This window comes from Lates calcarifer, linkage group LG17, assembly GCF_001640805.2.
Source record: "Lates calcarifer isolate ASB-BC8 linkage group LG17, TLL_Latcal_v3, whole genome shotgun sequence".
NCBI lineage: Eukaryota > Metazoa > Chordata > Actinopteri > Centropomidae > Lates > Lates calcarifer.
Genome location: NC_066849.1, coordinates 11,874,114 through 11,889,774, shown reverse-complemented (window position 1 = coordinate 11,889,774; position 15,661 = coordinate 11,874,114). Strand labels below are relative to the sequence as shown.

Genomic DNA, 15,661 nt, shown 5'->3' with positions numbered 1-15,661 from the left:
TAACTTTCGATGGCTGTAACCGGAAATGGAGTAACCGTGTCAGTGTCTGGCTTGATAACAGTAGGTTTAGATGGTTGTTAATAACTGGGGCTCCCCGGGATTGTTCACAACAACAGAGGAAGGCGCACCAGCTCTGACCAAATAAAGCGCAGTCGCGATTTTTTAGATCCTGATTCGGAACCACACAAACGGAAACTAACGTTAACGCGTTCTTGTGCGACAGGGCTTCGTTGTTCTACGGAAAGCTATTGTTTGTTACCGAGCTAGCTTTGTCCTTCTTCGCAGTCACAGCTGTGGTTGGTTGTGTTGCTGATATATTTATACAAATCGTTGTGGAATATGGCTCAGCATGGTCATCATGTAGCCAGTTCCCAAAAAGCACTAATGCTGGAGATGAAAAGTCTCCAAGATGAGCCGGTCGAAGGGTTCAAAATAACTTTGGTGGATGAGTCGGACATGTACAACTGGGAAGTAGCGATATTCGGACCCCCAAATACACACTACGAGGGTGGTTATTTTAAGGTGAGTAGCTAATGTTAGCTAGCAGTCGATCTATTGTTCTTTAGCTGGTTGATTTAGCCTACATTTAAGTAATTTACTCTCAGAGGACATCTCAACGGTTAACCATAGCCTTTCAGTAACCGTCTTCATAAACGGCAGGTAACAGTTAATAACGTTAACTTGGCTAATTGTCAGTTGTTCCCTGTTTACTGTGATAAAACAGTCTGCCCTTCTTTGTTCAACTTTATATCAACTCAACTCAATCGGGACTATTAGGTTTTAGTGGGGCAGGCTGGTAGACACCGAAACTTTTTTCCCTATGGCTTATTTTTATTTAAAATACAAGTTAACTAAGGGCCATTGTAGTGACAGTCAGCGCATGATCACGTCTGACAGTCACTTTTGTGTTAACATGAAACAAAAGGTTGTTCGCACAACCGCCTTAAGCTTATTCTGATTAGGCGAGCTCATCATTTAACTAATTCACTCATTTTCTTTGTGCTTTGATCAGTACAAATCAACAGCCCTTGGACTGTACGACGAAACAGGCTTTTTGTTTGTTTGTATATTCAGATAAACTCAAAAGCGTGGATTTCGTTTGAAAATGTAGACACTCGGTACTTGCCTAACTTGGGCAAACTCAGAAGCCATTTAATTTGTTTTCTGACATACTTCCTCCCTTGAGAGTGAAGATGTGTTGGTTTCACAGATATGTTGTTCCCGTTTGTGAGTATTTGTGCAATTGACCAAGAGGGCTGGCAGTTTAGAAAGCTCCTACTAATGTATTAACTACTATCTTGTCTTGGCTGCATTTTTTTCTTCTAACACTTAATATTTGATTGTAATATCTTGAAAAGAATATCAGGTCACATTTGTTTACATGGCACTCATGTCTCTGACCCTTGACCTGTTTAGTGGTTGTTTAAAATGTTTTTGCTGTAAAGGTTGGAGCTACAGAACCTGACTCATTTTAAGTCCCACTGTAAGCTACACACCTACATTGTAAATATAGAATAGCCTCACATTTGTTGGCTCAGTTGTCTGAAACCCAAACGAGTGTGTGAAAATCAGCTTCAGATGTTGCCAAACACTGAGGGGATTGTTGTTCACCCACATTTCAAGTCCTATACTAATGTGGTTCTTTATCCTGTAATCCACTTTGATTTATTACTTTGTCTGGCAAAAAAAAACACCTGGTGGTTCTTAATTGTACATCAAACAAAAGATAATCAGATAATGAAGGTGGTGTAATAGTCCCGTCTTTCTGAGAAAAAGGCAAGGATAATAGGTCGGGGTCCTGAAAGAAGATTTAAGTATGTTGCAAGAGTAACCAACAAAAATAACAACACACTCAAGTTGTACATGGTCTATACACAAGGGCTTTTTGTCATGGGCTCATAATGCCCATAAGTCCCACATTAGCCACAGTTGTTTCCATATAACAGCAGTAATGGGACCCACTGTGTTCAGACTATCCAGCATATTGTATCACTTAAGCTTTACAGTGCTTTGTGATTCCCAGTTCTTGTGAAGCCTGTTCATTTTGCCTCTAGTCTTTTTCAAGCCTGTGAACAGAGGCAGAGGGCCACGGCCAGGCTACCGTAGACGGTGTTCAGTGTATCTGTGTGGGTGCTGTGTACAGGATTCCTTTGTCGGGCCAGGAATGCACAGCCTGGCTGTGAAATCCACCGCATGGTTGTGACTCATTGTTCTGTGCCGGGTTTCCATCCAACCAGTTAGCCATATTCTAACTAAAAAGAAAAGCCAAAATAAAAAAATAAAAACGCACATACACAACTGTTAAGGCCAGGTTACCCAAACAAACAAGCAGCTATGACACACCACAACTGCCTGTTCATTGGAAACACGGCAGGTAATGACAACACATGAAACCTGGCTGAGTCAGGTATTTATTTCACATGGGTGTTGCTCTCAAAGAGTCACACCATGAATACATCATGACTACAGGCACACTGTAGACTGAGAAGTGTCATTCAAGCGGCATTAGGTAACTGTCCTGGATCCTCAATACATATGTAAACACTGCCTTATCATAATGTGGTGACCACTGACCTGAAGGTCTCACAGCAGGCCCTGATGATGATGTCCATTTGTTGGTTCTGAGACATTTCCAATTTTAAAATCCTCTGTGTGTCATGTGCATTAATCGTCCAGCTTCGTCGAGTCTGATGATTTCTAGCAGAGCATTCAGTTTTGAATGTCCAGACTATACAGTGACTATGAGCTTTAAACAAAATATTATATTTAGTCCAATACGATGTTAAGCCTTTATTACAAAAACCTTGAAATGGGAACACTGTTTATTTTATTTTTTTTTTTTTTTTAAACCGTGCTAGTCATTTTCTTGCTCAGCTTATTTTCTAGTACATATCTGGTCCGCGAAACATTCTTTCTCTTTCTCTGCACACTTTTTTCTTTCTCTTGAACATTTTCTTGACCCCAGGAACAATTCAAGATGTGATCATTTGTTTTAACACTGTCACATTCCTGTAAACAATCACTCACAGCTTACTTTACTCTATTCAAGATTTCACGAGGAAAAATCATGCTAAGCCTTGTCCCTTGCCACAGTGTTTGCTTGTTTGTTTTGGATGTTTGGGTCTCATCAGAGTCTGTATTTGCTGTTGAGCTCTTTTGGATCCCCAGTCAGTCTTCTTGAGAAATGTGATATCTCAGAATTTGTTAGTGCCTCCAGTTTAATCCTGTATCTGCATTCAAGTATCCAAGTGCAAGAATAGTAGTGAATCACAGCACTGCTTGTAGTAATGTAATCCAGAACTGTTGGTTTGACCCCCAGTTCAAAACAAGTCACTCTTCAACAAGCCAAAAGTAATCACTGTACTTTCCAAGGGGCCCAGGCAGTGTACTGCAACAACAGGCTCAACCAATAGGTTTTACCTTACATGGCATAAAGTACAGGAACGTACCTCTGTCACAAGGTTTGAAGCTCTGATGTAGATTTGCTCTTTGTTTGTTTGTTGAACTCTAACTAATATTAGATTAATAACAGTTACAACCATAAAGAGCTACATTGGTCTATGAACTCCTCTTGAGAACTACGACATTGCTTTTTCTGCGACTTCAGTGCAGTCACAGTTGACGCCTTGACCTCCTCCTGCTGTGTTTTGTGCCATGCACCACAGCAGCAGAGAGAGATGCTAGCTACATGCACAACTATGAGGTCATGTGCTTGTGTTTCGCAGAGAAGTTCCTCATGCTGACGTACAGCAGCAGCTATGCTGTGTGTAGTGACACAGGGCTGAACTGCACTGCTGTGGAAGTGCGTGTGAAATTGGATGGGTGGCCGTGTTCAAAGTGCTGCTGTGTCAGCACCTGGTAGCTTTAACTGTAATTTCTGTTGCATGTAAAAAAATATTTAAATGGGGTCTCTGCAACTCATACTGTGAAACAAAACCCTCTCCTCTGTCAGTCGAGTGGTTTTCACGACCAACAGACCAAAGGGAGGTGTTTGCCCTTCACTTTTTGGACTGGGCCTCTCTTGTCTTTTTTCAGCCTCTGACAGACTGGAGTTGTGTTGAGCAGCTGACTGTGTGTTTGCGACTGCTTTCCTTCCTCCTCGGATGCGTGCTACATAATTTGTGCAGGCTCTGTGTGTTAGTCTTGCAGTAGCAGCGGTGAGGGGAGGGAGGGCACAGGCAAAGACGACCCAACCCGGGCTGCGGAGGGCTTGGCTGGGCTGGGCCTGGCCTGGCTGAGTTGCTGAGAGTCATGTTTCCCCCCCCTCTCACTGTGTCACAGAGAAACGAGAGCAGGATTGGGGGGTGGGGGGGCAGATCAAGAACAGGCAGAACCTTTCCTTGCAGTGGTGCCCCTTCTGAAAGGAGAGCCTGCTGCGAGTAGAGGTGAGCGTGAGGCCCCAGAGGAAGGTTATAACTGTCCCCTGAAGCCATGGCCATGCGTTCTTTTTCTCTTCCTGTTTGGGCCACCAAATATGGGCTGGTTGTTTTAATTTTCCATGTGTTACAGTCACCTAGGAATCAGTTTGTAACATAACACCAGCTTTTGATCTTTTCCCTCTTCTCTATATCCTCCTCCTGAGTTGTGTTAATGAGGCTGGGGGTGTTGGGTATGAACATGATAATCTCTGGGACCTGTGTGTGTGTGTGTGTGTGTGTGTGTGTGTGTGTGTGTGTGTGTTATGGAATTTGCTCTACACAAGGACCTTTTTCCTCATTATTCTGTGTGTGTGTGGATAAGGTCTGTAGAGAAGGCAAAGAGGTGCACAGGGAGAACAGATTTTTTTTTTTTCCTGTTCAGGGTCTTTGCATTGACCTGGTTTACTTTGCCTTGCTGTCATTTTCCACAGGGTGGGCACGTTCATTCTCATTCCCATTATCTTTTCAAGGCAGCTTTTTTAGGTCACAATCCAAGAAAAAGTTTCATAGAGAGAACAAATTGATCTTGTATTCTATATTCTCAGTAACAAGCCCTTCACTGGTCTTTTCCTCCCTCCTATGCATGACTGGAAATTTCTGCATTTAATGTCCACCGTTCAAATGAGCTGTTCAGAGCGAATCACCTTTTGTCCGTGGATGCTGTTAATTCTGTGCACAATCCAATTATGAGGCATGACACGCAAGCCAGCGGTGGCATGTTGCAGCAAATTTACTGAGGCTAGCACTTTGTGATGGGCAGAGATCCTGGTTGAACTGCCCTATGTGAAGCAATACCTCATTTCCAGTACCTGTTACTGTGTGATCCAGAGGGGTTGTGGTGTGGGGAGAAAGTGAGTGTTATGTAGAATATGCTCAAATGTCAGTCTGTAATAAGGACAGGAACTCACATAGAGAGGATGATCCAGAGAGGGAGAGATGATTTCCTCCTATGACCATGCTGTATTATCCCTTTCCTCCTCCTCCTCCTCCTCCTCCTCCTTGTGTTTCTTTGCTTCTGTCTGCTCGGTGCTGATGAGACAGGAGACAAGCTGCTCGCTGCTGCAGAGCAAATGAGCCAACCAAGCAGCCTGTCTGTGTTTAGGCCAGCTCTGTCACTCTTCTCTAAAACCATCCATCCTTCCTCTACTCTTTCCCTCCCTCCATCCATCCACCACAGGTTTGGTGTCAGCTCGCTGGGTGGGCAAGTCAAGAGTTACAGCACTCCGATCTTCCGTCCAGCAAAGTTTTACACCGCATTATCAGCGTTTTATGGTCTCCACTAAGGTTTATAACACACCCACTGGCTAGAGTGAGATATAGGATCATTTTTTATTCAAATATATACTTTCATAAAGATGTTCCTGATAGAATGAGAGCGTTGGTATCATTTCTCTGTGGATCACCAAAGCGCTCTGGTTTGCTTTCCACTGTTGGACGGAGTGTAGGTTTTCTTCCATGTCTGGTCGTATTGTCTGTTTCCAAGATAGCTCAAACAGCTTTAGATGAAAGTGGGTGGGCAGACAACTCTTTGCCAAAGGATGAGTGGATTAGATTTTGGTGGTGTTTTGGGATTTTTTTAAATCAATTTCTTTTTTGGTGAAACTTTTTAGTGCTACTAAAGAGATCTGGGCCTTTGAGACTCTAAGCTGTTGAAGAGCTTTTCATTCACACACTGTCATGTTGGAAAATCATACCTGGAAGACAAACATAAACCACTTTGCCCCACTGGAAATGTTGGCATAAGTTTGTGGCCTGCCAAACGCCCTCTAGTTGTTTTTTTTCCCCCACCATTTCTGCCTCCATTTGAATTGGGCCAAATGGTTTCTCAAAGTAATGCTGAATGGCTACTGATGGGAGCTGCTGTGGCTTGTTTAAAATACCCTCGCTGGCAGATGCTGTAGCTGTCCGCTCATCTTATCGAGGTCAACAGAAAAACCAGCACTGCCTTGTAGAATTCAAACGTGATGTGACGGAGAGTGTGTTTTCCCAAACATATGAGCAAAGATTTTGGACAGAGTGGACAGATATGATCTTGATGCTTATATTGTTAAAGACTAACCAAGCTCTCACTGTTGCAGCCTGCCCCCCCCCGACTGGCTGCTATGTGTTGCACTGTTGCCAGTCTGTAATGTGTACAATGTTGGCTTGAACCCTGCACTCTGAAGGGCCGCCTGTTTTTTTGGCAGGGTCAGTCAGACCCTGGGATTTGATTGTGTGTGTGTGTGTGTGCATGTTGTTTTGTTTTTTTTTCTTTCCTACAAGCGGCATTCTCTCAGGGCTGAGTCACTATTTCCTCTCCGGTCTGATTTTTATATGGTGAGAACAGGTTTATTCTGATTGCAAATCACAAAAGACATCCAGCACAACAAATGTTGATTTTGTACTGGAGGTCAGGAGATACTGACACACACTTGTAAAGACACAAGAGCCTTAAATACAGCTATAACAGACAGACACTTGTAGAGTTTTGGCTTGAACATTGACATTCAGTATGTTTATGCTGCATACAGCCTGATATAAATACCACAATGCAGTCAAAGAGTGCTAAAAGCTTACAGTATTATATAGAGCACAACTCCCTTTTATTCCAAGTAAAATCCCCCTCTCCTCCTCCCACTACCACTCCACCACCTCCCTGCTCCCATGCAGCCAACAACCCCCCACCACCACCACTGCCATCACCGCTCAACGGTTCACTGTGGCGAAGACCAGCTGACCATGCCGAATCAGCAAATGTGAGCAAGTATGTGTGTGCACGTACCGTATATGACGGGTGGGGATGGGGGGTTGTCAGCAGAAGGTTTCATACTGTGAGTGACGTGAGTCTGTGTAATCGGTGTAGTTGGTGTCCTCTACACATAGTAGGATTTATACTGTGTGTGTGTGTGTGTGTGTGTGTGTGTGTGTATGGGTGTGGTTTCAGTGTGAGGGCATATAATAGCAGAAACATGGGTGTGAGTAGTGGATTGCCTTGGGTTGCAGTGACAGCTGGAGAGGACAAACCCCCACAATGTCTTTATACCAGCAACTCACCACCACCCTCACCCACCCACCACCACTGGTGTTTCTCTAAGCTCCACGCACTCGGCAGCTGAATGCACCGCGAGCCTCCCTCCCCTCTCCCCACACCATATTACATTACACTGTCATTACCTCCTCCAGTGTTCAGCCACCTCAGTAGGGTTTGCTGTGACTCTACAGCTACTATTTATAGGTTTCTTTTGGTCACTATTGAAGCTGATCAGCACGATTGTGGACAAGTTCATTGAGCTGCTGTTTGTTGGCAGCAGAGTCGTAAAATGTGTGTCCCTCAGAATGAAGCCCTCTCTCTCTCTCTCTCCTCTCAGCAGCTGTATGTGTGTGTGTGTGTGTGTGTGTGTGTGTGTGTTTTCCTTCTGCAGCACTGTACAGACTTGAATTCAGTTAACCCTGGGAGACTGTGGCCACCAGCAGGACAATTTTTAGCAAATATATATGTGGATCTGACGCACACTGCAGGTTTTCTTGAGGCAAACAACTCCACTGTTCTGCTAAAATTCCATGCAGCAGCTTAACTATGATTAAAGAAATCGCCCTTTACTTTCCTAGGATATTTTAAGCCTGCATGTCACTAGAAATGGTTCTCCCAAACGGTAAACAGTTTAGAGGGAAGTAGTCATGACTTGTCTGTTGGCGAGGCAGAAGTGTAGATAAACCGCCCCTGTCTCACATTATTATGTGTCTTCTTTCACCCTCAGGCTCGGATCAAGTTCCCCGTCGACTACCCATACTCCCCACCTGCTTTCCGCTTCCTTACCAAAATGTGGCACCCCAACATTTACGAGGTAACTCAGACCAGTGTAAATGCTGATTTAAAACTTGCAGTAGCTCCTCATAGCCTTTGTTAATATACACATGAGCTACTGCTCATATAAGTAGGGCATATAAGATTGAAAATAGGAGAAACACTAGATCTCTCTCTTGTGATTCCTAGGTAAAAGCTCTAATGTTTTTAAATATTAAGACATTTAAGACAAACTGTGTAGCATGTCCAATCCTAATATTTAAATCTTAAACTGTATCTGAGTAGTAATGATTAAATTATCATCTCGACATGTTGGTGTTGGTTCTCTTGCGTCCGTAGAACGGGGATGTTTGTATCTCTATCCTGCACCCACCAGTGGATGACCCACAGAGCGGTGAGCTGCCGTCAGAAAGGTGGAACCCCACACAGAACGTCAGGTACGCAACATAAAGCTCTCTATCGCATCCAAGGACCTTTTGTTTAAGAGTGGTACACAAAACCATATCAAGTTACTTTGTCCAGTGCCTCCTTAAGTATAAGTATTTGAATTATCTATCTGTTCTTACAAATTGATGGAAGTGAGCATTACTTCCATTTGAAGTACACTGAAGTGCCAAGAACAAGCTTTAATTTGAGTAGTTTTACATCAATATAGACAGAACTGTGGGTGATACAGACCTTTTAATATATTTAATATTTTCATACCTTTCCATTTGTTTTCAGACTTTCTTACAATCATAGCAGGATTTTGATTGATGTATTTCATATGCCTTCCAGGCAACTCTGATTTACCTCTTGTTGTGGTATGACAGTCAGAGACCTGCAAAGACTTGAAAGTTTCCATTTTCTTTTGGATTTTTCAAATATATTAATGTGTGCTAACGTAGCTGACAGCACCAGCTCTTTTAAAATGCCTCTCTTGTGGATGTGACTGACTGATTCCTGAGTTCATCAGTAAAATTAGGGAGAGACAAACTTACACATCATGGTTGGTGAAACTATTGCCACTACAGTTGTTTTGGACTGACTGATTTGTCAGTTGTGCACTGAATACCCAACCTGGTTTTCTCACAGCCTCAGACCAGACAGGATCCAGGAGCAACAGCACTAATAAGATAATAATCTGCTGTGTTTTGGCTCATGGACATAAGCATAAAACCAGGCAGTTGTTTCCTGATCTTCCCTCAGTTGCTAACCAACTTGCTGCAGAGTAAATGCAGCAAACATCCAAACATGATGTATAATTCATATCCCTTTTATTTCAGATATTTACTTGACACACATTCATTCAACCCCTGCAGCTTCCTCATTCTCTCTCTCTCTCTCTCTCTCTCTCTCTCTCCTCTTTCTTCTCTCCTTAGCTTTTCCTTTTAGGCATTTTGTTCATGCACAAAGTCTCACAGTTGAATAGAAGTGCGTACCACAATAATGGGTCCTTTGTAGCCCCCCCCCCCCGAAGCTGATGATCAAAACAACAACAAAAACAAAAACACATTGCCACATTTTTGCTCAAGGAAAGAGAAGATGAGTTGAGTGAACTGGTACGAGAGCAGTTTTAAGGATGAGGTGTACTGTAACAACCTGCCTTTTTACTCCTTCCTGTATAGTGATGAGTCACTTGGTCAGTCCAACTAGTTGATTCACAGAGGCATAAATAATATATGGTAGTATTGTCTGTTAGTATCTCTCTTAGAGCTAAGAGCTAAAATCAACAGATGACAGCAGAGACAAATGAATGTTTTAGCAGACTGCTTCATATCTCCCCCTCCCCCCTCTCTGTCTCTCTTTGTCCATATGTCCTTCTTTCTTTCCATTTCTGCGCACGTCTTTGTCCTGCCTTCTCAATGTCTCTTGTCTCATCTTACCTCCGTCTTTGCGTCCCTACCCCCCTCTCTTCCTCTGCGTCGCCCCCACCCCCACTGTATTGCTTTCCTCTATTTTAATCTCTGCCTTCATTTTCCCTCGTCCGTTGTCGTCTCCCTCCCAGGACCATCCTGCTCAGCGTGATCTCTCTGCTGAACGAGCCCAACACCTTCTCCCCGGCCAACGTGGACGCGTCCGTCATGTACCGCAAGTGGAGGGACAGCAAGGGCAAGGACAGAGAATACATCGAGATCATCAGGTGCCCAAAGGACACGCAGCACTCTTCCCTTCACACTTCAGGGAATTTGTTAGTGTAGCAGGTACAGAACGTACCAGCTCTCAAAGCTCTCTGTGGCCTCATCTGACTGTTTTTTATCTCTCTCTCTCCCTCTCTCTCTCTCCTCCTCTTTTTTTTCTCTCTTTTCTTACTCACAGGAAGCAGGTGCTGGCTACCAAAGCTGACGCAGAGCGGGACGGCGTCAAGGTTCCTGTCACATTGGACGAGTACTGTGTCCGCACCCAAGTCCCGCCCACAGACGACGGCTCCAACCTCTTATATGACGACTACTACGACGACGAGGAGCTGGAGGATGACGACGAGGACGACAACGAGGACTGTTGCTATGATGAGGATGACTCGGGCACGGAGGACTCCTGACCTCGCCCCCAACACCCCCACACCCCTATCCCACCCCACCCCACCCCACCCCTCCCCTCACCCCTGACCAGTCCCTGTCCCTCTCAGCCCCGAGCACATACACACACACACCTCCCTCTTCTGTCGTGGACTGAACTTTAATTTCCTGCTCCCTCTTCTTCCTCCCCTCAGACTCCCCTCATCATCCTCACTTAGCACAGCCCCCCACCCCTCCTCTGTCCACCTCCTGTCACATGTGCAGTCACCGTATGCACACTAAAACCTGATGCATTGAAGAAAAGAAAGCTACAGAGTTGTTTTTGTTGGTTTCTTTCTTGTTTTCTTTTGTTCTTTCATTCAAGTAGAGCTTACACACACACACGATACACACACAGCAGGAAAACGTCTAGTAACAAGCGCTTCCTCGTCTGCTTCTGCTTGTCTGCACTGGTAACTTGTTTAAATTCCCACAAAAGTGGTTTTAGCTCCAAGACTTATTTCCTCCTCTGGCTTTGAGAGGAACAAAGCCAAGTTGTTGTTTTTCATTTTTTTGTCTTTTTTTTTTTTTTTTTTCTTTTCTTTTTTAAATTTGACCAGTGGTCACGTCTTTTCTTGACATCATCAGCATCAGGGAGGAATGTAACGTCACAGGTCAGATCAGAGTAAAACAAGCGGAGAGCATTTGCAAAGGAAGCTAATTTTGAAAAAAAAAAAAAAAAAAAATTACACAGCGTGTGTGTATTTGTGTGTGGTTTTTTTTTTTTTTTTTTTTTTTTTTTTTTTTTTTTTTGTGGAAAAGCTGAGTCACGTCCGCCTCTGAGCCACCTGTGTGACCTCCAGTTTTCCAGGCTGGTCGAAGCCCTTCCATGCTTCACCTCTGACATTTTTTTTTTTTAATAGCCCCAGGGCTTGTGCTGCTCCGAACAGGGAAGCTGTTCACACTCCCTTGTTGTGCCTTCCCTCGCTACCCCGATACCACAGATCTGAATGACTCATGGGACAGACCGTTCAAAGCAAAAAAAAAAAAAAAAAAAAAAACCTACCCAGCAGCCAGACAAACAAAGGTGGCAGAGGGAGATGTTCAGGCTCACAAGGTCTCAGGTGGGAATAATTGTGCAAACAGCGCCCTCCTGACAGAACAAGTTATTTATAGCAGCACCTGTCAGATTTGTCCGGGTTGTGAGTGAGAGAGGTAAGATCCAACAGCTGAACTAAAAGAGTGGAATGTAGATCAGGATCCCGCAGACGTCCTCTACCAACTGCCACACAGCCTTCATCACACAAGCACGTGCTACCAGTGGCCTGGATGCCTGGATGCATTAAGAAGCTAGCCAAGCCTGCTGCTGCTCATGAAATCCAATGTACTGTATTTAAGAAAACAAAACCTATGCAGTCAGTGCTTGAACTCCCTTTTATGCAGTGCTTTAAACGTGGCAGTGAAGCTGAGCCTTTCAACACTCTGACCTGAACTCCAGCTTGAGTTTTACAAGCCAGCTACGTACCCTGTTAGGACTTTGGACTGACGGTGTCTTCGGTTTAGAGATGGACGTGTGTGTAGTTGCATCCGTTTTCAGTGTTTGTCAGTGGGTTTGTTAATCTAAACCAGAGTAGCACAAGTCTCCAGAGCAGCAGAACCAAGAGTGAGATTGTGCACTGGCCTTCACAGAGCACACCCCCCCTAGTGGTGGCTGTGTGTACAGGTGGTGTTTTTGTTTTTGGGTTGTTTTTTTTTTTTTTCTTTCCTCCCCCTGCTCGGAAATGTTCAACTGTGCCCCAGCCATCTTGACTCACCTGAATCAATGACCCCCGTTACCTCACAAGGAGATCAGGTAGCAGTGCGAGTGATTCAGGAGAATGAAAATGGCCTGATGTTTTTTTTTTTTCTTTCTTTCTTTTTTTTCAGTCAGCGATTTCTTCGCTTCAAAGACACATTACCACCATTCAGCAGTATTTCCGATGAAACTCTCAACATTGCTGTAACCATGTTTCCGTTGTGTGTGCGTGTGTGTGTCTGTGTGTCTGTGTCTGTGTGTGAATCGTTTATGAGACGTGCCGAGAAGTTGCAGAGAAGAAGAAGAAGCGCCGAAATGGGAAAGGCGTTGGGATGAGGGTTGATCTTTTGAGCATGAACAGGAGAATGTGGTTCTTCACTAGCATGCTGTTAATGACGTGTTTGTGGTTTTAGATCTGCTATAAGGGTCGGGGATTGTGTCCAGGGACTGAGGTTCTCAATTTTTTTAAAAATCTAAAACTGTTGCATTGTGAATGGGCTGAGGGTCGTCCATTTTTTGGATTTTTTTTTTGTTTACTGTTTTTGATGTAATCTTTATTTCCAAATTGTGGTGTGAGCTGCAATGCTTTCTGTCTTATATGTATTAAAGTGCTAAGAATATTGACCTGATTGTTAAAAACCCAGGATTGTTCACGGACGAGCGGATAAATGTACCAACCGATCTCACACACACACACACACACACACACACAAAAAGAAAATCAAACAGAAGTCACACAGAACCAAATTGACACAGCACACCACACAAATTCTTACAGCCTTTTTCTTAGCCCTGAATGCTCAGAAATGAGTCACTAATACTCAGTAATTGACTGATGTCCGTTACACAGCCTATGAATGATTCTCCCCCCTCAGTTTTGATGTTTTAAGGGTGAATGGGATTTCATTTTTTCTTCTTTTTTTTTTTTTTGTAAAACCACTGTTATTTTTATCGTCTTTTCCTCCCACTTCCCACTCGCCCCCTCGTTCTCTTAGCTCTGATTGGTGGCAGCAGCATCACTGAGGGAAAAATAAAAACCCAGCAGTTAATTACAAAAAACAACAAAAACCTCAGGAAAATAAAAAAAAAAACAACAACAACAACCAACCAACAAACAAACAAATCCTTTTCCAGCTGAGTGAACCTGACCCCGGGGAGTCTCACTTTTTGGCTTCAAAGGACTGTTTACAATCCCTTGATATGCACATGTGGATATTTTGACGATCACTTGATGTTTTTTTTTTTTCTTGTTTATATTTTCTTTTTTTCTTATGGTTTGTAAATCTATTTAAAATCTGAAATAAAGATCTTTATTAGATATTGACTGTTTTTTATTGAGAAAGGAGGGAGAGGAGTTGGATAGCTCAGTTTGAGAGTTGTCACTGATTTCACTGGTTTCTCCCTTTCCTCTGTTCTCTTATAGACACTGAAAACGCGAGAGTGAATGAAATTTGAGTGAAACTCAGGGCTAGCTCTGAGAGGTAAGACTCATGTCCTTCCTTTTCACTTTCACTTGATGGTTTTTCGAACCTTTCAGTGGAGTTTAAAGTGTGAGGAAAGTGCATGATGAGATGTGTACCCAGTAGTCACCCTGCTGCACTCAGAGGGTGGTGGAGACTTTAAAGGATTTCCTGATGCTTTCCATGTTTTATCTGTTAAAAGTGAGCCTTTAAGAAATGCCCTCTCTAAGTGGCCGTGGTTTCTTTTTCCATGTCTCCTGTTCCCTTCTTGACCACTGGCAATTTGAAGTCTTGGAAGAGAAATTATGGTAAGACATGTCTGTGTGTTTTGTTAAGTTAGCCCTGCTGTGCATGAAATAAATGCATCATTTCTCTCTGCCATTTCCTTTTCGACTTGTAGTGAAAAAGATCAAAAATAGTAACACGTTACACATGCAGCTGCACTATGCAAATCAGATTTCCAGTAAAGGGGCTGAAAAATGAACATTTAAAACCCTTCCAACTAGTGCTGAAATGATAAATCACTTCATTGATTAGTATTTACTCATCGTAAAGTGAATATATTTGAGTTTTAGACTCTGGGCTTCTGGGAACTCTTGATGGACATTTTCAAACAGATTACTCCGTAATGAAAACAATCCTTGGTTGCAGCCTATGTCACTGTCTTTCTCTGCTGTGACAGTCCGTGTATTGAAGGTGAACAGGCTAAAGGGGCACTCAGCCAATTTTACAAGTCAATTTACTTATCAGGAGGGGTGCTACTCAGCCTGTGAGAACAGTTATAGAAGATCTTTGTAAAGTCCAAAAAATGTACCCAAATGGCATCACTGGAGTCATTCATTTGATATAGAAAAATGTAAGGAGGATTTAATAAAAGATACTACTCAGTGTCATTATATGAAGTGTAGCATTAGGTTCAGTGGCTTTGTAAAAGCAGAGTGCCTTGAAATGTCACAAAATGAATGAGAATAATTCATTGTTGCTGGAAAATTCTGCATAAATGTGATGGTTAAAAAAATGCTGGAACTAAAGGAAATCCAATTTGCTTCAGCGTTGGACAAGTGTAATAATAATGTTATTAACTGATCATAATAACAAGCAGCTTACTTTAAAAGTATAGTATAAGCATAAGTAAGCTATTGACTGAAAGCAGCTCTAGTGAGCCTCAAACAGCCTAGAGCATATTTACAGCACTAAATGGGAAGTAATGAAAATGCAAAATAAGAAAACAGGGATTGACAGCATATCAGTAGATCACAGATCACACTGGTGACAAAACCCATTTCACACTTTTCCACATGTAACTGCCTCATATCTGCGTGTCTTCAGTTCACCTCTGTGTTCGTGTTCTGCTGCTTTCAACTTGTTGTTGACACTAAAGTTTCAAAGCTCCCATCAACTTTTCCTGTGTCAGCCTCCGTGTAGACAATGAGTATTTTTCTAGTATGTAGATCCTGCTTATTGGACAACAGAAAGTAATAAAGGCTCCTGTCACTGTGTCTTTTCTTACAGATGCTGTAAGGCCTGCATGTGATCCTGGAAGAAAACTGAGGTAAGACGGTGTTTGTTCTTGCTTGAACAAATGTGCAAACGCCAGAATGCAGTAGGTTTTTCTTAGATGAAACAAATGAGCTCATATTAACTGCTCTCAGGGGAGTGCTTTTCTGTGTTTTGTTTTCCTCAGCTCAAATAGTTTAAATCCTTAATTTAATAAAACAACTGCTGGA

At 43.0% G+C, this 15,661-nt stretch overlaps 1 protein-coding gene across 1 annotated transcript; it reads left to right on the top strand.

The window, feature by feature from the left end:
- Positions 1–37: 37 nt before the first annotated feature.
- cdc34a (cell division cycle 34 homolog (S. cerevisiae) a) lies at positions 38–13,792 on the top strand. Its single transcript, XM_018673405.2, has 5 exons — positions 38–522; positions 8,156–8,242; positions 8,542–8,639; positions 10,190–10,324; positions 10,501–13,792. The coding sequence occupies exons 1-5, from the start codon at positions 340–342 to the stop codon at positions 10,721–10,723; spliced, it is 726 nt and encodes a 241-aa protein (XP_018528921.1). The 5' UTR covers positions 38–339; the 3' UTR covers positions 10,724–13,792.
- Positions 13,793–15,661: the final 1,869 nt, after the last annotated feature.

Bases quoted from the DNA above. Each gene is read 5' to 3' on its own strand.
- cdc34a (XM_018673405.2), top strand. From the start codon at position 340: ATGGCTCAGCATGGTCATCATGTAGCCAGTTCCCAAAAAGCACTAATG. The intron at 523-8,155 runs GTGAGTAGCTAA...TTTCACCCTCAG, and splicing joins ACGAGGGTGGTTATTTTAAG to GCTCGGATCAAGTTCCCCGT. The intron at 10,325-10,500 runs GTGCCCAAAGGA...TCTTACTCACAG, and splicing joins GAATACATCGAGATCATCAG to GAAGCAGGTGCTGGCTACCA.